General features: G+C 46.5%; 1 protein-coding gene across 10 annotated transcripts in view; it reads left to right on the top strand.

Annotated features, from left to right (window-relative positions):
• UNC13B (unc-13 homolog B) overlaps positions 1-24,574 on the top strand; it is a 397,323-nt gene that overhangs the window by 350,092 nt on the left and 22,657 nt on the right. For 9 of the 10 annotated variants that reach the window (XM_043546786.1, XM_043546787.1, XM_043546788.1 and 6 more), the window contains 4 exons: positions 338-426; positions 5,691-5,843; positions 14,316-14,439; positions 22,673-22,729. In XM_043546786.1, coding sequence (XP_043402721.1) covers positions 338-426; positions 5,691-5,843; positions 14,316-14,439; positions 22,673-22,729 — 423 coding nt within the window. The remainder of the gene's footprint in view (positions 1-337; positions 427-5,690; positions 5,844-14,315; positions 14,440-22,672; positions 22,730-24,574) is intronic. The other variant, XM_043546792.1, reaches the window with a different exon arrangement.

The raw sequence follows: 24,574 nt of genomic DNA, 5'->3' as shown, positions 1-24,574 counted from the left end.
AGTAACACAGCACAGTCTGGGTTCTGTGCCGGAAAGGTTTAAATGTTTCTTTATTTCTTAACTCCACAAGTATCAGGAAAAGGGATGACTTTGAGAAGAGGTGGCGGAAAGTAGGAGCCAAAGTAACGTTTGTTCATGGCTCCCAAGTTCTATGGGGAAGTCTCTAGAGCAGCTGGCCATGAACTCTACAGTGGTGCCTGGGAAAGGATGCTAGTATACACATTTTGAGGATATTTCATGTGCTTTTCTACCATTTAGTCAGCACTGGGTGATGGTGCTTTGGGGAACAGCAAACCAACCTCGACTTTCCAGCTAAGCTCTCTCCTTTTGTCCACAGCTGGACCCAGAAGCAAGTGACAATCTCAAAGAGCTCCAGGTGAAACTGAACAATGTTTTGGATGAACTCAGTGTTGTGTTTGGTAACAGGTGAGAACATCTAGCTTCTATAACCATAGAAACATTCCTTTCCTTCCACTCCAGCTGCATCTCTCGTGAGACTGAGATGAAAGTAAAACACATGGCAATTGCACACTGTGTTTCTGTTTTAAATCAAATTCATGGCCCTGAATTTGCTCAATTCTCCATCTGAAGAATTGAGAAACTTTCAGAAAATTGTATCTGTTGTGTTCATTGCTCTGCCTGGGAACAGAACATCAGAATCTGAATTGTGAAATGTATTTGGATTACATATATTGCTGATCCTGCTGCTAACAGCACTTGTGTCTCTGGGAGAATTGAGCCCTGCTCTTCTTTGCTCTGAAAGCAGTTTCCAGTTCAACATTCAGAGAGTGATATTCCTGTTTAAATGCAAACAGTCTGTTAAAGCATGTAACAGCTGAATGCTTTCTGATTGTTAAATGAGGATTGAAATTGGAAGGAAACTGGCTTAGCGTTTGTGTTTCACGCTGAGACCCAGTACTCTAATGTTGCAAAGGTGGGCACTTTTTTATAGGCTGGTCAGTCATTGTCGGGACAAGCACCAAAAGTGTTGCTAGTGGCAATTAAAAGCTTTATTTACAAATCATAGATACAAACTAACTGTGGCAAGGATTGTGCGTCAGCTCTCGCAATCATACAGTGAGCACAAAAGTTGCAGCTTAAGCAAGAATGGAAGGCTGAAGACACTTCCCCTCTGCTGGATGTTCAGGCCTCTGTCGGGAGGCATGGATTGAGTATCAACTGGCCATGAATATTTTTAGCCTGCAAATTAGAAGAAGGTTTCTAACCATCAGAGAAGTCAGGTTCTGGAACAGCCTCCCAGCAGGAGAGGGGGGGGAAACAAGCTAACTAGTTTTAAGGTGGAGTTTGATAAATTTATGAAGGAATTTATAGGCTGGGGTGGCCTATGATAGCAGGAGGCTGGACTTGATGAGCCAGGAGTTCCCTTCCAGTCTTATGTTCCTAAGTAAAATGTCCCCCGACTGATCCAGTCTATTAATCTTTGAAAATAACTATTCCCCACGATAAGGACTGTTCATCTCATCTATGCCCTGTAAAAAGATTAATGCAGGCACATCCAGTAGTGTAGCTCCCACCTGGGTGGTGAGAATAAAAGCTCAGCCTGACTGCTCTGCTTCCCATCCATACATTTGTAGTATTTATGATCATCAGTTACTTTGTGGGACTTGTTGACACACAGCTGCATTTTCAGCATATGAAACTGGTAACTAAGTGTGTAACTCCCATTGCTATTCATGGATGGTGGCAGCAGGAGATGGGGAGATACGAACACATGGAACTGAGTCAATGACATTCATAATTAGATGGCGGATAAGTGAGAAATCATAATTAGTGGGTTAGTATTGTTATCTCACACTTGTCTTCACAGTACCAATGTTACAAGACAATTAGGGTGGACTCTTGGCATTTGAAAATGTAATTTACAGAGATTATGCAGGATCAGCACACGTATCAGGGAGTGTTTCAGAAACATGTGCCAGCAAGAGAGAGAGATTAACCAGTCAATGGGGTTCAGCTGCTTCATTTATTCAGAAGTGATGGCATCAAATTAAAAGTGGAAGGGCAGCTTACTGTGCAAGACAGACCTTCTCCTCAGGGATGTAACTGAGAGGTAGCGTAGGTGTCCTCGCTAGAGTAGAAAGTGTCTGTACAAATGGCAACTCCTGGGACACTTTGCACCTCTTATGCATCAGATCTGAGCTTTTTTCATGTTTGAGGGATAGCTGCAGTGGCTGAGGAAACAATGACATCTAAATTCCCTGCTCCCTCTGTCCTGAGGAAGCGCCATCACAGAGCACAGGATGATAGAGCCTGGTTTGGTCAAAGAGCCATATTTAGTGCATTACTGATGGACCAAATATAGTCTTCAGTGCAAGGATGGATAGTGGGAGAGTAATTCACCCCAAGGCATGATCCCACACCCACCTCTTCCCACCCTCACGTTGGCTTCTGGAAGGGCTGTAGGTTTCCAACACTGCATAACAAACAATACTCCCACTCCAAGACCGGTCGGGGAGGGCCTCCGTGGCAGCTCGGATATTCCAGTACATTGTCTTCAGGAGCCTAGGTACAGATTCAAAGGGGAAGAGATGAGCTTTCTCAACAGCAGGCCTGGAGCACTCCCTTTGCTATCTACAGAGCCCCGCTTTGCTGTACCGTTCCCCCAGAGAATGGGGGGCAAAACCCCACAGCATGTGTTGTGCAAAAGTAACATCCATGACTAAACCTAGAGCAAGCTGGAGAACCACCTGCCACCTCACCACCTACCAAGACAATAGGCACCTTAGACATAGATACCAACGAAACAAGCCTTAATAAAGATTGGTGGTTGGTATGGAGCCACTTGTGCAGCTGAAATGGCCATTCTGTAGAAAAAATGAAATTAAATCAATAAATCAGTGTCTCACATGGTCTCTGTCAAAAAACAGGCAATCCCTTCTCTGCATCCTGGCCTGGTGTGGTTCTATCCTTAGAACACCCTTAATCCCGTTCCACGCATCCCAAACATAGTAAATGTAATTCCAAACACACCTAGGTCGGGGGTTCATATTTCAGTAGATCAACAGTGTGGAGACGCTACTGCTGCATTACCATCCTACTTAGTGTAACACTCCACATCAGCTTTTCACACGTAATAAATACTCCAGGTTTTATAGCTCAGAGGAAACATAGCAAGGTTTACACCTAACTGCAGGTTAGATGATGTTTGTTCTTGGAGGAGAGGAGAGATGGCATATGGACCGAGGAATCCTGGAATCCTCTCTGTTGGTGCCTGAGAGACTGACACCCATAGCTCACTGCAGTGACTGCTTTATGCTGGGCTACCCCGTTATGTGGCAGTTTAGGCACAGAGTAAGATGTAGCTGCCAACACTTAATGTTTTAGTTATGTGACCCTGCAAACCAGGAATTCTTGGGTTTCGGTGACTTGGCGCAACTGCATGGTCATTTTCACGGAAAATGGTGTCTTCCCCTGTGTTTGGAAACCTCCACTTCCCTGGGCCAGCTGGAGGAAAGGGTCCAGACCAGAAGACTCAGCTCACTGGGGCTAAAGGAAGCAGCTGCTGTTGGAACCTGAGAAGCTGACAATTTCTTGTTTATATACAGCCCACCCCATTCCCAGGCACAGATCCCTGCAATATGAGGCCTCTCATAGAATTTAAGATCAGAAGGGACCATCATGATCATCTAGTCTGACCTCCTGCATGACTCAGGCCACAGAATCTCACCCACCCACTCCTGTAACAGACCCCTAATCTCTGGCTGAGTTACTGAAGTCCTAAAACCATGATTTACAGACTTCAAGTGACAGAGAATCCACCATTTATACTAGTTTAAACCTGCGAGTGACCCGTGCCCCATGCTGCAAAGGAAGGCGAATCTATGCCGCAATCTGATCTGGGGGGAAATTCCTTCCTGACCCCAAATATGGCAATCAGTGAGACCCTGACCTCTGGGCGAGACCCACCACACTCTGTACCGTCAATCTGATCGAGCTGCCTGTGTGCCCACAATTGGCTGCTGCAGTGTTGCATGCTGGCACTCTGCTCGAGTGCCACACCGGGGCGTTCCCACTCTCTCGAGCTCTGCAGCGGTGTCTGAGAGGTGAACGTGAGAATAGAGGCAGAACAGAAAGAGAGGATCCTGGCTCTGGGGTTGCTTCAATGGAGTAGGATGCTAGAAATCAGCAGGACGTTTTGATGCACTGGGGGGAGGCTGCTCCATGGTGGGGGAAGAAGGCAGTGGGAGGGTGTAGGTGGAAAAGTCAGTGGGGCACGGAGCATAGTGAGTAGCAGAAACCGAGGGTGCATGTTTGAAAGGAGAGAGGCCCACCTATGCCACAGGTGCCCTGCTGATTCGACACTATAGGAAATCAGGCCCCTTATTTAGGTGCCCAAATATAGATTTAGGAGCTAGCTTTAGAGACACACACACACCCGCCCCCATGTTCGGCTGATCTGGTGGGGTAAGGGGTGTTAAACCTTGGCTGCAACCCCTAGCACTTCTTACATGTTCAAGACCCTACACAACATTCATTGAATGCCACACTTACCGTCTATTGTCAGTAATAATTGCCTTAAATATCAAGATGGGTGAGGTGGTACCTCTGATTGGATCAGCTTCTTCAGTAAAAGATTTGACCTCACCCACCTTGTCTCTCGAATACCCTGGGACAAGCACAGCTACAACTATGTTGCCAACTTAAATGTCACGGCATTTCCCTGTATTCCCAGCTGATGTGCTGAAGGCTCTGCTGCAGTATTCCCCACATTAAACCACTACATTAGATTCTTCTGGACTGTCTGCAGCAGTGGTTCTCAAACTTTGGTGCTGGTGACCCCTTTCACACAGCACACCTCTGAGTGCCACCCCCCTCCCCATAAAGTAAAAGCACTTTTTGTATATTTAACACCATTATAAATGCGGGAGGCAAAGCGGGGTTTGGGGTGGAGGCTGACAACTTGCAACCCCCGCATGTAATAACCTTGTGACCCCCTGAGGGGTCCCGACCCCCAGTTTGAGAACCCCTGGTCTGCAGTAACTAGGTTGGTTGCCATCTACTGATAGTGGTTGTGACAAGCTAATTTCCCTAATGGACGTACCTGTCTACCCTTGGGAGTTCCAGACAGTTGAACTCCCCTAACCGTGGCATGTCACTTCAACAGAGAGACAGACATTGTTCACTTGGCTAGCCAAGCCCCAGTTACAGTCTTGACACTATGTATAACCCGGCCCCTCTGGCACTGGGGATTGTTTCAGTCAGCACGTGTCTTTGCTGCTGAGCACCTGTGATTTTAACTGTCTATTGTGAGGTCTGGCAACGAGCTGCATTTATGTGTCTGTCCGCAGTGCACTGAAGTTGAGCACTGGTTATGCTTCTGATCTGCGTGAAGTCATAGACTGTATATACCAGACACAGAACAGTATGCTTTTAGTTGGGTGCAGTTGTAATTCTTGCAAAAAGAAAGGGCAGCTTTTTAATTAAGTGAATGAGTTTATCTCCAACGCAATGAGACCATGTGTAGGGATCCTAGTGTCACTGCTGATATTCTACACAGTTGATTACCCTGATAGTGTGTCCTTCTTAACAACATTGAGAAGGAAGCAATAGGGAAGGTCTTGGATGGAATCAGGAGGAGTATTGCATAGTTAGTGAGTGCATGTTATGTTTTCATGTGCAAGAGGTGATAGCTTAGCCGCTGAATAACCTTGCTTTTCTCGTCTGTCTAGCTTTCAGACCCGTATTGATGAGTGTGTCAAGCAGATGTCAGATATACTCTGTCAAGTGAAAGGGACCGGAAATATCCCTGCAAATGCCAGGACCACAGTGGCGCAAGATGCGGACAATGTCCTGAGGCCATTAATGGACTTCCTGGATGGAAAGTAAGAAGAGCTCAGTTCTGTATTCATACTGCCATAAAATCTCTAACAGATTGGGAGGGGTTTCTTCAGCTTTCTGGATGACTCCCTCGAGACATCTTCTCTATCAGAGTCATCCCGGAGGGTTTTTATCTTTGGAAAAGAGGCGGCTTCTGGATGACGTATTAGACTTTCTCGTTTTGAACGTGTCAGCCAGCAGATATGATATGGTGTTTCTGTGAATCCCATGACATTCGCCAGGTATAATTTGTGATTTTGTTGTATGAGAGATGGTTTATTTTGTTGCATTTGTACTTGAGTCATTCCAACTTTTCCTCGGGTTGGATGCTGAAAGGGACTGTGTGCTTCATAGTTAGCATGCGTACACAGAAGCACTTTTACATCCATAAAGCAATTTCCATGCTTTACCTAACTACTCCTCGGAGGCAGCATCACCTTCTATTGTGGGAAGTAGAAGTGGGAATGTTCATGACTTCTTTCCTGTCCACAGCAAGTCAGAGGCAGAGCCTGGATTATTCTTCCTGTCTGTCCTATAGAGGAGGCAAGTTCCTCTAAATGCTGCCTGTGTCTGGCTAGCATCACCTCTTCGTTGCCTGGGTTCCGCTCTGGCCAGCTGCTCTTCACCCAGCTGAGGATTTTGGCTAGGCCTTGAGAGACCTGGGAGAGGGTTGTGTTCATGCTGGATATAAAGGAGCGGAGTGTTGTCTATGTATTGGTGGCACTTCAGCCACTGTGTTGTGTCCTCAGCTCTCCCAATGGCTTCCTATAGATGTAGCCCCGTGGGACTCTGCTGGTGAGTCTGATCTCTCTGCGCCCTTACATTGGCACGGGGATGGTCAGTGAGAGGCAAATAAGGAAACTGATCAGGACTGTTCCAGGCAAAAGGGAGTGTAAACAGAGAACTGATGCTGAGGAAGGCAGCTATAGCCAAGCACAAAATTGAAGCCAAGAAATATCTTGATGTGTTTCTGGAGAAGGGTGTTGAGGGCTCTCCTGAGAGAAGCAGGAAAGTGGGTTTCAAATCAGCATTCAAAGAGCCCATCCGTTGGGCCACATGGACTTTTCCTGGCCCTACAATCAGTATGTTCGCTCTTCTGTGGGAATGGGCTCTGCCAGGTAGGAATACTTGGCCTTCTCACTTGGGCTGTTGCTTAGTCTTCTATCTGTGGTGTCTCACTCAGATACACGTGGCTAGTGTTTGGAAAGAGAGACACAGCTGAGCTACAGAAGGACACCAGTGTGCACCCTCTACAGACTTGTTACAGCTGAACATGTGTTCCTTGAAACTAGCAGTGCCTCTGCCTTTGGACTCTGGGGGTACTTTGTTCCATTAAAACTTTACTTTTCATCTCTGGCACAAGGAGAGGAAAGCAAAGCAAAGTTGTGCACCCGCCTGGTCTCTGATTTCCAGCTGCAGCAGAGGTCTCAGAGGAGATGAGGAATAGAGCTCCAGCTAGGATCTCTCATGTAAAGAGAGCACGTATTTGAAAAATGAGGAAGTTTCGTTTCTGTGACTAGGAGGAGTACAATAGTCTGGAGGGTGTAAATACTCCACAGGGAGTCAAAGTACTGAGTGGGAATGTGATATTCCTGACCCGTCTTTGGGGCACTGACTTCGGTACCTACCTCAACGCCAATGCAATCATAGAATCATAGAATATCAGAGTTGGAAGGGACCTCAGGAGGTCATCTAGTCCAACCCCCTGCTCAAAGCAGGACCAGTCCCCAACTAAATCATCCCAGCCAGGGCTTTGTCAAGTCTGACCTTAAAAACTTCTAAGGAAGGAGATTCCACCACCTCCCTAGGTAACGCATTCCAGTGTTTCACCACCCTCCTAGTGAAAAAGATTTCCTAATATCCAACCTAAACCTCCCCCACTGCAACTTGAGACCATTACTCCTTGTTCTGTCATCAGCTACCACTGAGAATAGTCTAGAGCCATCCTCTTTGGAACCCCCTTTCAGGTAGTTGAAAGCATCTATCAAATCCCCCCTCATTCTTCTCTTCTGCAGACTAAACAATCCCAGTTCCTTCAGCCTCTTCTCATAAGTCATGTGTTCCAGTCCCCTAATCATTTTTGTTGCCCTCCTCTGGACGTTTTCCAATTTTTCCACATCCTTCTTGTAGTGTGGGGCCCAAAACTGGACACAGTACTCCAGATGAGGCCTCACCAACGTCGAATAGAGGGGAATGATCACATCCCTCGATCTACTGGCAGTGCCCCTACTTACACAGCCCAAAATGCCATTGGCCTTCTTGGCAACAAGGGCACACTGTTGACTCATATATCCAGCTTCTCGTCCACTGTAACCCCTAGGTCCTTTTCTGCAGAATTGCTGCCGAGCCATTCGGTCCCTAGTCTGTAGCGGTGCATTGGATTCTTCCGTCCTAAGTGCAGGACTCTGCACTTGTCCTTGTTGAACCTCATCAGATTTCTTTTGGCCCAATCCTCCAATTTGTCTAGGTCCCTCTGTATCCTATCCCTACCCTCCAGGGTATCTACCACTCCTCCCAGTTTAGTGTCATCCGCAAACTTGCTGAGGGTGCAGTCCACACCATCCTCCAGATCATTAATGAAGATATTGAACAAAACCGGCCCCAGGACCGACCCTTGGAGCACTCCGCTAGATACTGGCTGCCAACTAGACATGGAGCCATTGATCACTAACCGTTGAGCCCGACAATCTAGCCAACTTTCTACCCACCTTGTAGTTGCATCCATCCAGCCCATACTTCTTTAACTTGCTGACAAGAATACTGTGGGAGACTGTGTCAAAAGCTTTGCTAAAGTCAAGGAATAACACGTCCACTGCTTTCCCCTCATCCACAGAGCCAGTTATCTTGTCATAGAAGGCAATTAGATTAGTCAGGCATGACTTGCCCTTGGTGAATCCATGCTGACTGTTCCTGATCACTTTCCTCTCCTCTAAGTGCTTCAGAATTGATTCCTTGAGGACCTACTCCAAGATTTTTCCAGGGACTGAGGTGAGGCTGACTGGCCTGTAGTTCCTGGATCCTTCTCCTTCCCTTTTTTAAAGATGGGCACTACATTAGCCTTTTTCCAGTCGTCCAGGACCTCCCCCGATCGCCATGAGTTTTCAAAGATAATGGCCAACGCCTCTGCAATCACATCCGCCAACTCCTTTAGCACTCTCGGATGCAACGCATCCGGCCCCATGGACTTGTGCACGTCCAGCTTTTCTAAATAGTCCTGAACCACTTCTTTCTCCACAGAGGGCTGGTCACCTCCTCCCCATGCTGTGCTGCCCAGTGCAGTAGTCTGAGAGCTGACCTTGTTCAACTTATTGGACCGGGGAAGCGGCTGGACATCTGCTTGCTTCTCTGAGGGTCGCTCCCCCATTGCTTCTGAACAACTTTGAGTGTCCATCGGCATCAAGCCTGGGGTGGTCATCCCCCTTACGTTTTGTTCTTCAGACACCAGTCTAGAAGGTGGTCAAGACCACCTTCTGATCTGGATTGATACTGGGATCTGTATTGTTCGCTCAGTGGAGACGGGTTCTTGGTTATTAATGCCATGCCCTTATCCTCAGCAGCCTCCGTGGAATCAATGAGCGATTCCTCGTTCTATAAATCCGAATCCTCCACCTGTTCCTGGGCCAGATAAGCTGACCAGCCGGTGGTATCCCCTCCTCAGCCACCTACATTGCAAACTCAGACGGAGGCATCTCCCTTAGAGCAGGTACACATGGTTCCACATATACAAGAACCAGTACTGCACCAGGAGGTTCCAATGGCTCCTTTGCTTTCATCCTCCTCATTCAATGACTCTGCAGTGTCGGAATCTTCCTCCCCTGGCCCTGAAGATTTTAAGGAACATCAGGAGCTCTGAAGTTAAATAGCTTCATGCTTTCATCAAATCATAGAGTATCAGGGTTGGAAGGGACCTCAGGAGGTCATCTAGTCCAACCCCCTGCTCAAAGCAGGACCTAATCCCCAACTAAATCATCCCAGCCAAGGCTTTGTCAAGCCTGACCTTGAAAACCTCTAAGAATGGAGATTCCACCACCTCCCTAGGTAACCCATTCCAGGGCTTCACCACCCTCCTAGTGAGAAAGTTTTTCCTAATATCCAACCTAAACCTCCCCCACTGCAACTTGAGACCATTACTTTGGCTATACAGGCTGAGTTTGTGCAGGAAAACAGGCACAAATTGGTAGACATTCTTCAGTCTTCATCCCAGGGAGAGTAGCTCTCCTTATTAGTGAGGTACTCTTGGAGTCCTCCTAGATTTGTGGAATACCAGAGCTGCTTTGACACCTATGGCAAAGCATGTGGACAAGAGTTATGTTCCTGTGCATGGGGTTCGGGCATTTTTATTCACATCCTGCTCCCAATTCAGTTGTCATGACTGCAGCCAATGAGAGGTCATGACAAGATAGGTACAAGTCTATACCCAAGGACAAGGAAACAAAGAGGTTATACTTCATGGGCCGAAAAATATATTGCCTTCCTCCTTGCCAGATGTGTGTTGCAAACCAGCAGGTGCTGCTGTCCAAGTATAGTTTTTTGAACTGGGACTTTGTAGCCAACTTCATGGACAAATGGCCTGAATCTTCTAGGGAGGAGATGATGGCGTTTATCGCAGAAGTTTCATCTGGTCGCTAAGACATTTTTGTAGTTGGCAGCTGCAACAGCAATGTCCAGTGCCAGAGTTTTGGTGTCGGCGATTAAGATGAGAAGAGCACCACCGTTGCAGAATTCTGGAATAGTGCAGACATCCAACAGAGCATGGAAGACCTGCCCTTTGACAGATGATTTTTATTTTCTGGTAAGACAGATGAGAAGTTGCATTTGTTTAAGGACTCATAAGCAACCCTGCACTCTTTGCATCCGATGAAGTGAGCTGTAGCTCACGAAAGCTTATGCTCAAATAAATTTGTTAGTCTCTAAGGTGCCACAAGTACTCCTTTTCTTTTTGCGGATACAGACTATCACTGCTGCTTCTCTGAAACCACAAAAAGGTGTCATTTTAGAGGTCAGCAACAACAGCAATACCACTCAAAGTATTTTAGACAGGCACCATAACAACTGAGGCACCAGGACTACTCCAGAAAGGGCAGTAAGTCCCACAAGAGAAGGTCTTCTGGATCTGCTTTCACCCAGCCAGCTCGTCCACCTTCACCTTTGGGAATGCAGCCTATTTGACTATTAAATCAAGAGCACCATACCACTTGTGGATGTTTCAACACCATCTCTTCAGTCTGTAGGCAGGCCGTCTCGCTTCTGCAGTGCTTGAGAATCCACAGCAATGGACAGATGGGCCCTAAGCATTGTGGGGTTCAGTAATGCTGTACAATTCCTTTCCATTTCCCCCTCCCTTTTCAGGGACCCTTCTCATGAGTCACTGCCTCTTCAGCGGATCCAAACTCTTCGTGTTCTGGCAGCTGTGGAGGAGATTCGTCATTATCGTCACAGGAAGGGATTTTATTCCCAGTATTTCCTGATCTCCAAGTCCAAGAGAGAAATGAGACTATCCTTGGTCTCAACCAGTTCATCAAGTATATGAAATTCCACATGGTTACCTTGACTACTATGCTCCCTGCCTTGATTCATAACTGGTTTGATGCTCTTCATCTTCAGGATGCTTATTTCCACATTTCAGAGTAACAGCCGTGTTAGTCTGTATTCGCAAAAAGAAAAGGAGTACTTGTGGCACCTTAGAGACTAACCAATTTATTTGAGCATAAGCTTTCGTGAGCTACAGCTCACTTGCATCCGATGAAGTGAGCTGTAGCTCACGAAAGCTTATCCTCAAATAAATTGGTTAGTCTCTAAGGTGCCACAAGTACTCCTTTTCTTATTTCCACATTGTGATTTTCCCAGGCTATAGAAAGTTCCTGAGATTCCACGTTGCTGGCCAGCATTACCAGTACAGCGTTCTCCCCTTTGGCCTGTTGTCAGCTCCATACATCTTTATTAAATGCATGATGGTGGTAGCGGCCTACCTAGAAGGAGGTGAATTCATGTCTTCCCATACTTGGACAATTGGCTATTGAGCTGCAGATCAAGGGAACAAGTCCTTAGTTGTGTCCAATTCATGCTGGACCCTTCTGATTGTCAAGGGTTGATTTTGAACAAAGAAAAATCAATATTGAACCCCAAAAAATCAAGTCCACATATGTCTGGGACTACTGGGCCATATGGCCACACACACTTACATGGTGCAGCGTGTAAGATTGTCTCTTTGCCCTCTTCTGCCATGCTTCAGGAGGGTTTATCGCCCCAGTTGATGCTCATTGGACAGGCTTACCCAAGTAGCCTCAGATTCACTATATTAGTGGACAGAACAATATGTGCCAGAGGGTTCCGTTTGCCCATCCTCCACCAACCAGAACAATAGTCACCGATGTCTCCATAATAGGTTGGGGAGTGTATCTAGGGAAGTGAAAGATTCAAGGTTTGTGGTCAGAGTAGAAAGCTTCCAGTCATATTAACATGCTGGAGCTTCAGGCAATATACAATGTGTATCAGGCCTTTTGAGATCAGAGCTGGGGAGCAGCAGTTCACACATTTGCAGACAATACCACCGCAGTGTATTCGGTGAACAAGCAGGGATGAGCCCACTACAGCTGGCTTTGTCAGGAAGAAACTATGCCCACGGTGGCACATTTATCAGGCTCTCAAAACCAGCTGGCTGACCATCTCACAGGTTTTTCTCAGCAACCACAAGTGGTTACTGAAGAGCAGCAGAGTGAGGTCCATTTTCACAGAATGGGGCATTCCTTCCATCGACCTCTTTACAATGAAGGGCAATATAAAATGTCAGTTTTGTTCCCAAGTGAGGCTCAGTCCAGGGTCCCTAACTGATGCTTTCTATCTGAACTGGGGAAGAGACCTGCTGTATGCCTTTCCCATTTCCCTCTGATTCCTCGGGTTATCCTCAAACTCACATTGGACCATACTAAGTTGATTCTTATTGCACTGGCCTGGCGAAGCAATGTTGATTCTCCTGGCCTTCTCAGTGTGTTAGCTCAGCCTCCTAAATCTCTCCGTTTCCTGCCTGACCTGCTGACCCAGCACCATGCCCAGGTTGTTGTTCCAGCATTTGGCAATCTACACTTCACAGCGTGGATGATACTTGGCTAAATGAGGAGGAAGGAAAATGCTCAGAAGCAGCTCAGATAATAGCGTAATATCTGCCTCATAAGCTGTGGTAATACAGGAAGTTATCTACCTGGGAGATCATCTGTGAGGAGACTGGCTGACCCTTCATCTAAACCCCAAAGGTAGCTCAGACTATGCCCCCACAGACATGGACCCATTAGACAAGACCACAAGCAACACAGATCACGTTTCTCAGTGATATCTCAATAGTGAACGTTTGTAGGGCTGCTTCTTGGTCTTTTGTACACACTTTAGCTAGGTGTTATGCTATTACCAGATGCGAACTTTGGGATGGCTGCTCTGCAGTCTCTATTTAAACAGAGTCTGCAGCCTTGGATTTTGGATTGAAGAAACTGAGGGGGATTAGGTGGCATCACCCTCGGACAGTCAGGCGACGGGCTAAGACCACAGTTCTCTGGCTTCGGTGTGCTGGATGCCTGTACCCCTGAATGGAATACACATCTGCACCCACATCTCAAAGAACAAGTTACAGTACAGGTAAGTAAGTGCCCATTTTATATGGAGTGATGCTACGACGCGTCTGACCCTCTTATGCTTAACAACCTATCCCACTCTGTATTTAACTTGAACACTCTGGTTTGCTTCTCCAGACCTGAAGAAGAGCTCTGTGAAGCTTGAAACTTGTCCCATGCACCAATAGAAGTTGATCCAATACAAGATATTACCTCACCTACCTTATCTCTCTCATATCCTGGGACCAACATAATTATAACACTGTCTCATCCACTCATTTTATATAAAGTCTACACCTAGCCAATAGATAAATCCTTGTGTTCCTGTGTCCCCATCTCCCTGCGTCTCTAAAAGAGAAGCTCTAGACAATCCAGAGTGATTGTGGAGTGTTTGCTGGAGATCACACTAGCAGAGCATAATGGCCCTCTCTTAGTGTAAACTCACCTGCTGGGTCTTTCCCTATTTAGACGGATGAGCCCTTTGGGGCAGGGTGCTTCTCCTATTTTATGTGTAAGCATCCAGCACAATGGGGCCCTGATCCTGTGTGGGGCCCCTGCAAGCTACCATAATACAAATAAAAACTTTGTATTTCTCTGGATGTTAAATAGCAGTGGCTGAATTCTTGGGCACAAAAATCCTGTTCTGTGCAAATGTCTTAGTGCTAAAGCTGAAGGAAAAAGCAACAGAAAATGTTACTTTAGCAGCGCTGTAGGCAAAGGGAATGCTGCCTTTCCTATGAGACGTTAGGTAAGAGTTAACGTAAATTGTTTGCTAGGTGAGGCATTAAATCTCACCCACACTTCCACTCCATTTCTCCTGCAGACTGTGCTGCTGGAACGGCGGTGTTTTAATTAGCTCTTGCTCTCTCCTTGCAGCCTGACGCTCTTTGCCACGGTGTGCGAAAAGACGGTGTTGAAGAGGGTGCTGAAGGAGCTGTGGAGGGTGGTGATGAATACCATGGAGAAGCTGATCGTGCTTCCTCCACTCACAGACCACACGGTAAAGCGTAACCTTCTTCCTTACTCAGTGCAAAGCCATTCTCATTCTGCCATATAACCCCGTCTGGGTAGTGTGGTCTGCAGACCAGTCTGTTCTGAAGGGTGAGCTTGGAAAGGAAAGCCGTGGCCGTAATCTAAGAAAGTAAAGAAACGGCTTTATTGGTAATGGGATCTTGAGGCAGAGAGAGCGCTCTCCCAGCACAGCATCCGAGATGCTGGAGTCCAAAGGGTGACTGCCAAGTGCACCGAATTGTTGAATAGGAGGAGTCTGCAACCTTTTTCAGAGGGCAGCACACATCAAATTACCTGGTGGCTGGGGCTGACTACACCGGGTTAGTTCAACCATGGAAACGCTTTTACTTAATGAGCATTAGCTCCCTAGGCTGGGGAGTGTTTTTCTCCTGTTACACATGGTGAATTTGGGGTTGCTCATTAATGACACTTTTAGGCTTTATCATCCCTACTGAGAGGGGCAGTGTTTCTGTCTCCGATTGCGGGGAGTTGTTTGAAGCATGACCAGGATACACCTGATTTCAAAGGTAGATGTATATAAGTGTTCAGCTGCAGGGACCAATTGGATTAATGTGTGTCATGAACTGCAGTGACCTGTTAATGATGAAAAATTAGCCTGTCCCCTAATCCTGGTGAGCTACAGAAGCAGATTACATTGCAATCCCAGATATCCAGCTGCTTCCTAGGATGGTGTCCAGTCACAGGCAGAGTAAACTCCTGGCCCTGGGTTATAATCTAATTGTTTGGAAATGGTCCAGAAATATTACTACTTGTCCACATTTAAGCAGGCTCTTGGCCTTGGTTTGGTGTACTGAATGGCTCTTCTTGTTTGTCACTGGTTTCTGGTATGTGTTGAAAGGTGTTCAGGTCATGGTGTCTGAAGAGGTGGTGGAGACTTGCATCTTGATGTAAATTTATTTGTCTTGTGAGAGGGAGGGCCCTTGTCTCACCCTTAAGGATACTGTAAACACCAGAGCTGTATTGCACACAGTGAATCATACCTGCCAAGCAAGAAACTATTGCAAGGGATCTGAGGATCAAACTATGGCCTTCTCTCTATGTTCAGGTTTTAAGTGACCATGTTTGTGTTTCTTTAATCAGTTTCATTTGTGTGCTGGATTTAGAATGGAGAAGATAAATAACTTTAAGGGAGGGGGGGCATGTGTGTTTTCTAGGCTACTTTTAAGCTGCTGTGGAAAGAGTCTGTTAGTAGATATGCGGAAGCCTGAATGTAAGAGCAGCCTTATTATGATCCTAAGAATCCCTTCTAACCTGAAGAGATGAAATAACAGCTTTCCTAGGGCACCAGGGGAAGGAGCTGCTTTGGGCTTTTATGCCAGCCCCTTTTGAAGTTCCCATACTGAGTGGGAGGAAAGCACCTGATGCCACATTTCCCGCTGAAAGGCAATACATAGCTACTGCTTGCAACCCTGCTGGAAGTCACCACAGAATAGCCATTCTGTGATACTCCATATGGCTTCATCTTACCTTCTCTGACACATTCAAAATGGAGAGGCTATGAAAAGAAGCCCGAGTCCTCTCCTGCTTCTGCAGGATTTCTCCCATTGGGCAGGAAGTGGCTCTCTGACAAGAGAAGCTAGTCAGCTCATGGGATGTAGGTTATAATGGAATTGTAACTCATCCGTTGCTTTCACACCTCTAGGAAGGCAGGCAGCAGCAAGTGTCTTAATAACACACTCCAGTCACTGGCTCATAAGCCTGTGGGTATTGAGTTTCCATGGATTTCAAGACCAATGGCAACATGAGCTGCAGTAATTCAGAGAGCAATTCACATACCTTACCAAGTATAAGTAAAGATCAACATTTAATTACAATACTGTCTCTCTTGGCTGAGTGGATATATGGGGTTAAGTTTCTGGAACTCAATATTTTTAGGCCTCTGAATACATCTCATTATATTATATTATCAAAGCTAATGCACATTTCTTTCACCTTCCCTGCAGTAGAGTGCACCCCAGCCCGACACTGTGTGGCTGCACAGGTCAGTAACCAGATGCATGATTCACACATGGACGGACAGCTCCTCAGATCTCTCTGCCTTATTTGCCATCATTCTCATTACACAATCAGCAGCTACTGCCCACCCAGCTGATGGCCAGAATTACACACAGTCCTACTGCGTTTCCTTCTGTGCCCCGAGAGAGACCTGTCTCCCTTAAACGAGTGCGTGATCTGGAGTAGACACAAGATTCAGCCTCTCTAGGGCATGTCTACACTCCTCTTCAAACAGAACTACATTAGTGCCAAGTAAGGACCTTTACATTCACACCCACAGCATCCACATGGAGGAGTTACAGCACAGCCCTTCAATCTGAACTGCTGTTCACACCGTTCTAGACCAAACTGCAGAGCAGTGTAGATAGATGTGCCCAAGGCTTCAGGATCTGATTTTACCTCTCACTTTCAGAATGGCTGATTGCAGCACCATGTCTGTTATGCAAACAGATCCCCTGAAGTGGATGGCAGTGCTGCTTTAGCAGTCAGCGGGGCCAGGGGAGAAACTGTTCTGGCAGGCGGGCTGCTAGCACTCCTTATGGCCTGTGGAGATAAATACAACCTCTCTGTGGCATTAGCCAAGGGCAAGGAATTCCAGGTCTGCTCCTGTAGCGAGTGTGTGGGGAGGTGGTTTGCCTTAACTTTGAGCCAGATGAGCTAAATCAGCATCTCTGCATGAGCCCTGCTGGAAAGTCAGATTCTGCATAATGTCAGGGTCCTCGGAGAACCACTTCCAAATACGAGTCGCCTTTCCTGGCCCAGGTTAAAAACGAGCTTGTGATCGCTTAACGTAGCAAAAACACCTTAGAAGAATAAATAATCTTTGATTTTAATGGGTACTATACAGAAGCTCTGCTTGTCAGATAAAGCCTGTTAACTAGACAAACACAAATACTGCCAATAATCAAATCTAAAGACTGTCTGATCTGAGAGCCCAACACAGACCTGAATGGAATAAATCTGCCTCAAGGCAGTACTTCATGCAAGCTAAAGCACTCGCAAATTAGTGTCACATAAAGAAATAAACCTGGGTACTAACAAGTTCTTTACAAACAGAAAGACTGTGGAGTTAGTCACCGTCTACAGACCTGTGTATTGTGTCTTTGTGTTTTGTTACGTATGTCAAATCAAGTGTCAGGACATGTTCAACTTTAGTCTCTCCGGTGCCACAAGGACTCCTCGTTCTTTTCGCTGATACAGTCTAACATGGCTACCACTCTGAAACCTGTCTTCAGAGAGTGTAAGTCAGCATTGCCCCATTGACTGTCAGCAGCTGAGAGCCCTGCCTGAATGGCTTTTTTTAAAACAATCAAACCATGAACAGAGATTTTAATTATCCCCAGGCTGCAAACTATAGCTGTATTATGTCAGTGACAGGTGCAGGTATGAAGACCAAGTGAATTTCCTTGGAAAGCACTAGGAAAATTAGAACTGCTTATATCCTGTACCACTCAGAACTATGGGTGTCACCAGGCAGATGGCAGTGCTTCTTGTGATGGCCCATTCTCTCTCCCCATTTTCCTCCATGATGCTTTAACCACTTTGTTCTGGGGATCACCAGGAAATACTTTTGTGCTAAGCACCTGATGTCAAAGGGTTAAAATATAGTAATGTCTGTATAACGTGTGGAGGTTCTGCTGCTTCCAGGGATTGCTGCTGAATTCAGATTTCTGCAGTGACAGTTGGAGGGTTCATTCCCAAAGTGATGCACATGGTACAAGGTGTCTTGAGAGAGTTTTGTGGTGGGATGTTTTCTTGCATGGATAAACAGCCTTTTGAGGAGCCGTAGTATCTTGTTTACAAGAGTGTCATCAGGCAAAGACAGGAGCTGTCCATGTTATTTCATTTAGGCAATCCCAACTTTGATGACAAACTCATTGTAATAACGGAATAACTTCTGTTTGCAAACATATGCTGACAGAGATTGGCATTGACTGACAGGGATAGTGCCTAGTGGGAAAGAAAAATTGGAGAGTAGTTATCTGAGCAGCTTTGTTCCATGAAGCATTCTGAGTCACTGGGTATTGCTCAGTGTTTCAGACCTGGCCTACTTAGGAGACTGCTGCAGGAATGCTACGTGCCTTGGCTGGCTAATGTTGTTATTCAAACTTGTATTGAAAAATTCCAAAGAGGAATGACAGAACTGAACTGTGATATATTAATATTTAAATAGCATTTTGGGGCTGCTCATTTAAAATGTCTTGTAACTTTATTTAGAAATAGTGTGTGCTCTTCTGCTTAGCTCAGCAGGTGCTGAACCTTAAGAACCTCTTGTAAGTAAAAATGAACTCCAGAAATCACACAGCGTTTACCATTTGGCCATCAATACAGATCAAAACCCTAAGTGCAGTCACACGCATCAGTCAGGTATTGCAGTAGTGAGATTAGTTAACAGCACCTTGTAAAAGCTACTAGGATATACCTTTGTTACTCCTGGGGTAATTCTGCACCACTGCGGGTGCATAGAATTAACATCCCCCACAGATTTCTTTGCTTCCCCACAGAAGAATGACTTTGACAGGGAAGCAAAGAGAATCTGCAAGAGTGGTTACGCACCACTCTCTAGCTGCGCAGATACATCATTTCAGGCACCCAGAGCAGACAGCAGGGCTGGAGGCAGGGGAGAAGGGCATTTCCTCTTCCCCTGCAAGGAGTGGCTGGGGCTGTGTAAGACTCACCCCGAGAAACCTCCCTGAGCTGCAGGAAGCTCAGCATCCTCCCTGCTTCCTGCCCCCATCGTTCCTCAGCTGTGGGGGGAGTGGTCACTGTATGGGGAGCTGCACCCCCATCCACCCAACCCCCATGCATCTGGACTTCCCATACCCAGATACCCCCGCCAAGCCTCGCCCCGTGCACCCAGAACCCCTCTAGTCCTCCATATCTGAACCCTAGCCCACTGAACCTCAATTCCTGCATCTGGAACCCCCCTGCCTTGGGACCCCCACCCCTGTACCCAGACCACCCCCCATTGAGCTCCCTGCACTCAAACCCTCACCCTGGCAAGTGCCACACCTCTGCACCACCCTGAGCCCGCACATCCAGACTCCATGCCACTGACCCCCAACTAGCTGCACCCAGACAGGTTTCAGAGTGGTAGCTGTGTTAGTCTGTATCAGCAAAAACAATGAAGAGACCTTGTGGCATCTTAGAGACTAACAAATTTATTTGGGCATAAGCTTTCGTTGGCTATAACCCACTTCATCAGATGAATGGAGTGGACTAAAACAGTAGGGGGGTGTGTGTGTGTGTGTGTGTGTGTACACACACACACACAGAGATGGGAGTTGCCAAGTGGGGGGTCAGTGCTAACGAGACAATTCAATTAAAGTGGAAATGGGCTATTCTCAACAGTAGAATACCAAGGGAGGAAAAATCACTTTTGTAGTGGTAATGAGGCCAATGTAAACAGGGTGGCCCATTACAAACAGTTGACAAGAAGGTGTGAGTAACAGCAGGGGGAAAATAGTTTTTGTAGTGACCCATCCACTCCCAGTCTTTATTCATGCTTAATTGGATGGTGTCCAGTTTGCAAATTAATTCCAGTTCTTCAGTTTCTCATTGGAGTCTGTTTTTGAAGTTTTTTTGTTGAAGAATTGCCACTTTTAAGTCTGTTGTTGAGTGTCTAGGGAGATTGAAGTGTTCGCCGACTGGGGTTTTTGAATGTTATAATTCTTGACATAAAGACACTCAGTTATGTGCCACAGGCAGAGAATGGGAGAGACTGAGATGCACCAATGTCCAAGACCCCACAATGGCAGAGAAACATTGAAGTAAGATGTATCCAGATAATTCCAGCTAGTGACCCGCACCCCCACATGGCAGAAGAAGGCTAAAAAAACCCCACAGATCACTGCCAGTCTGACCTGAGGGAAAATTCCTTCCTGACCCCATATATGTGATCAGTCAGACCCTGAGCACGTGAGCAAGAACCAGCCAGCCAAGCATCTGAGAGAGAGACTGCTCAGTGCCACCTCAGAGCCCTGACACTCCCCGTCCAATGTCCCATCTCCAGCTGTGGCCATCCCTGATGCTTCAGAGAGAAAACAAAGCACATACCGCCAGAGAACCTGAGGGACAGGGATCCCTTCCTGACCCCTGCAGGAGACCAGCTGGAGTCCTGAAGCATGAGCTTCAGAACATGAGACATAAACCAGAAGGGCCCCCCAGGGCTGCCAAGCGCTGTCCCCTATCATCATAAGAACGGCCATACTGGGTCAGACCAAAGGTCCATCTAGCCCAGTATACTGTTTTCCAAGAGTGGCCACTGCCAGGTGCCCCAGAGGGAATGAACAGAACAGGGAATCATCAAGTGATCCATCCCCTGTCGCCCATTCCCAGCGTCTGGCAGCACAAGCAACCCCGTCACACAATTACACACATAAATTTGTCCAGCTTTCTCTTAAAACTAATTAAGTTGTTTGCCCCACTGACCCCTCTTGGGAGGCTGCTCCAGAGCCTCATTCCTCTGATGGTTAGAAGCATCATCCTAATTTACAGCCTGAATTTGTTCCTGGACAGTTTATCCGCATTTATTCTTGTGCCAACACTGTCTTTCAGCTTCAGTAGCTCTTTGCTCTCCTTGGTGTTTACCCCCCTGTGATGTATTGATACAGTGCAATCAGATTCCCTCTTGGCCTTCTTTTTGCTCAACTACACCAGCCAAACTCTTCCCGACTCTTAGCACTGGGATTGTTTGTTTTGGTGGCTCTTGCTGTGGAAGTATGTGAGAGAGAGAAGGGATTACTGAAGTAAGGAAGAGTAGTGGGTAAAGGGGTAGGGAGGGGAGGTGGTGAAGGAAAATAATGTACAGTGTGAGGGGCTCATTAGAGATATTTGGAAACAGATGGGCCTTGTGGAAATTACCGAGTACACCAACAATCCCAAGGGCAGGGCTAGCTTCACTGGAATTCCTTTTGAAGTGGTGTATGGTGTTCGTTAGGAAAAGTAACTGAAACAAAATTAAACAGTGGTGCCCTAATTATCATTTACTGGCCCAGAGGGACAAGGGTCCAGTTCCCCATTCCAGGGGACAATCCTCCCAGAACATTTCAGCCCTCACTGAGAAGAAAGGGGGAAACTCAACTGGAGAAGTCTGGACATTTACAGCCTCCTCCCCACAGCACCTGCCAGAGTAGCCTGGAAGAGTGTGCAACGGAGAGCTAAGGGAATTCATGACCAGTGTGAGGGCAGGTTGGATTCCTCAGGCTCTCCGCTGAACAGTTCCTTTGGGTCAGAGGTAGGAAAAGAGGTGGGGAGAAAACACAGGGGGAGGAAGAAAATCATTTCAAGCACACCCCGTAAAGGATCTTAGGAGTAAGGGATGGCGATCACTGTCTGGTTGCTTGCAGCCTTACTAATTTTGTTTAGTACTCCAGTACCCAGGTGACAGGTGCATTGGAGAAGGGTGGAAAGATGCTATGGCAGAGGGAAAGGAATGGCGTCCTCCCCTCTGTCTCTGCCCAAGGATCAGTATTCATTGTGCTGCAGTGTATCTGGCTCCAAGTCACATTTCCCATCTCCAGGGCTCCAGCTTCCTTCCTTGTTGCGTCATTGTTCAGAGGACACAAGTAAACCATGGTGTGGGAACGGGATGTCTAGGTATTGATCTGTTCGTGTTTGTGAATAAGGAATTGTTATAGTATTCCAATAGACTGAGCCTGCCTGTCTTCTGCCTGAGATAATACACTAAAAAACAAGCAAATCAAATTGTGGGGCTAACGTGCTTAACCCCACTCTTCAGTTGCACTGTGCTGCATGTCTACACAAAAGTTTTAACTAATAATGTGATCTGCGCTTAGTTTGTCATTAACTCCATAAAAGCTTTTCACTCCCAGATCCTAAGGTCTGGTTATAATTTTGTAGGAGAGCTTCAAGTCTAGGGTAATACAATGTCTTCACAATCTATTTGTGGGTAATCCATCTAGATGTGTAATCGGTTTAAACAGGTGGTTTCTGCAAGTAAGAGCTAGCAGTGTACCAGTCTGCGGGAACTCCGTATGTGGCTGTCCACAGGAAGGCTGCTCTTTACCCTAGCTAACAAATGTATTCCTTGGAAATGGAGGAAAATAAACTAGCATGACTGGCACTGGGTTTGTTATATCAAGATCAGTGGACCAACTTGATTTGCACCTTTTTCCTTTACTTGCTCAAAAATCGATTTCTAATCTTTCTCTCCTTTCTTCGACTTTAACTTCTTGCAATCATAGGGTACGCAGTTGATTTTCAGTGCTGCTAAGGAACTGGGACACTTGTCAAAGTTGAAGGTATTGATGTTGTGTGTGGCTTGCATGTATGTCCTTGTATACAAACATGAAAGTGCAGTAGTGCATAGCATGCGTTTTGTGTCTCCCCCCCCCCCCCCGCCGTGACTGGCAATGTGCACCTTAGAATACATGCTACTAACGTGTGCTACCCGTAGATTTACTGCATGGCTTTTCATTTACTGTAGATTGAATTATTTCCATGGTCAGTATAACAAGTGAACAATCGGGTCATTTATTTTAAAATGAAAAAGAAAGAACACTTTGCGAATCCATCCAATTCCTCTACCTGTACTTGTGCAATAGAAAATGCCGAGTTTTCGCTTTGAGCTCTTTTATAAATAGTAATCAGCACTTGCAATAAATGAATATCAATGGGAATGTACGCTGCATGAACTATTGACGAAGGAATAGTTTCTGAATTTTACTCATTGATAGGAAAATAACTGTCACTTCTAGAGCAGAGCTGAACTGTGCCCAGAAATTCTGACTGCGTAGGCTCCCTTTTGCTGGAAGTTGGCATTTAGCATGTGCTTTGACGGCACCTTAGCTGACACGCGTGTCACTAAGTCACGCTGCCGCATGGTGAGCCAATCAAGCATTGCTCCCGGGATCACAACAAGAACGATATGCAAATAGAGAAATTGAGATGCTTTATACCTGTCAGGCCCTTCTGAATATGATTTAACCTTCCTACAGAAAAACTTGTGTGCAAGAGAAGCTGCAAATAAGGAATCGCAACACACACAATTATCAGTTGTGCAGCAGGGAGGATTGGCAGGACGCTGAACTTGGTACAAGATGCTGATTGTAGAGCGCTTTCCAATGCAAAGAGCATTTTTCTGACTGAATTAATGCATTTTTAAATGTTCCATTAACACGGTTTCCCTGCCACTAAAATTCAGTTGCGTTGTGCGTGTACCACATTTGTTACACTCATTGACACAAGATGTTAATGGACTGTGACTGTGTCTGTTTCGTTTCTTCTCCATCCATGTCTACCCTCCACCTCGGGACCGTTATCTCTTTCCTTGCAGGCACCTCAGTTTTTCAGGAGCCCCTCGGGCTCTTCTGCGGCAGAACTCAAAGCTCAGATTCCTGTGCCAGGGACTGTGCTGTGCTACTTTGCCTGCAGCTGCGAGGCAGCTAAGCTGTCTTCCTCCTTTTGTCCTAGTACCTCTGCTCGCAGATTTCAGAGGTAGCTCAGCAGACGGGCAGCAACTTCGCTTCAGGCAGCCAGCTGGCCAAAGGCTCCAAGAGGATGGGGGATAGTCCTTGTCTTCTCAAGTCACTGGGGTCATATGAGGGCCTTTGCGACTCGTAAAGCTGCTCTGAACATAAATCTGAAATGGTACATACATTCTGCTAACTGCTATTGCCTGAAAATCTGGTGGGCATAAGTTCAGTGAAATGCAATTTTTTTTTGTACAAAGGACTTCATTTTCAGAATTGCACATGCCTCATTTGCACAGATGCACATTCAGTGTTCCTGTGCCGCCCCTGATTTGCATGCCTATGTACTTACGTGCGCACAGAAGTCTAGGATGACAGGGGAGGTGTCCACTGAAATTCAGTTATGTGCATGTTAGCTGCACACAAAAGTGTACATGCACTCTTCTCTATCTGTCCCAGAGGCACTAGTTCTTCTTCGAGTGACTGCTTATGTGCATTCCAATGGTGCGTGCACGCGCCACGTGCACGATCGCTGGAAGGTTTTTCCCCTAGCAGCACCCATCGGGTCGGCTGTGGAGACCTCTGGAGTGGCACCTTTATGGTGGTATATATAGGTCCCTGCCAACCCGCCACCTGCTCTAGTTCCTTCTTACCACCAGTGACGGTCGTTGGAGC

This window comes from Chelonia mydas, chromosome 5 (genome assembly GCF_015237465.2).
Source record: "Chelonia mydas isolate rCheMyd1 chromosome 5, rCheMyd1.pri.v2, whole genome shotgun sequence".
NCBI lineage: Eukaryota > Metazoa > Chordata > Testudines > Cheloniidae > Chelonia > Chelonia mydas.
This window is presented reverse-complemented; position numbering and strand designations above follow the sequence as displayed.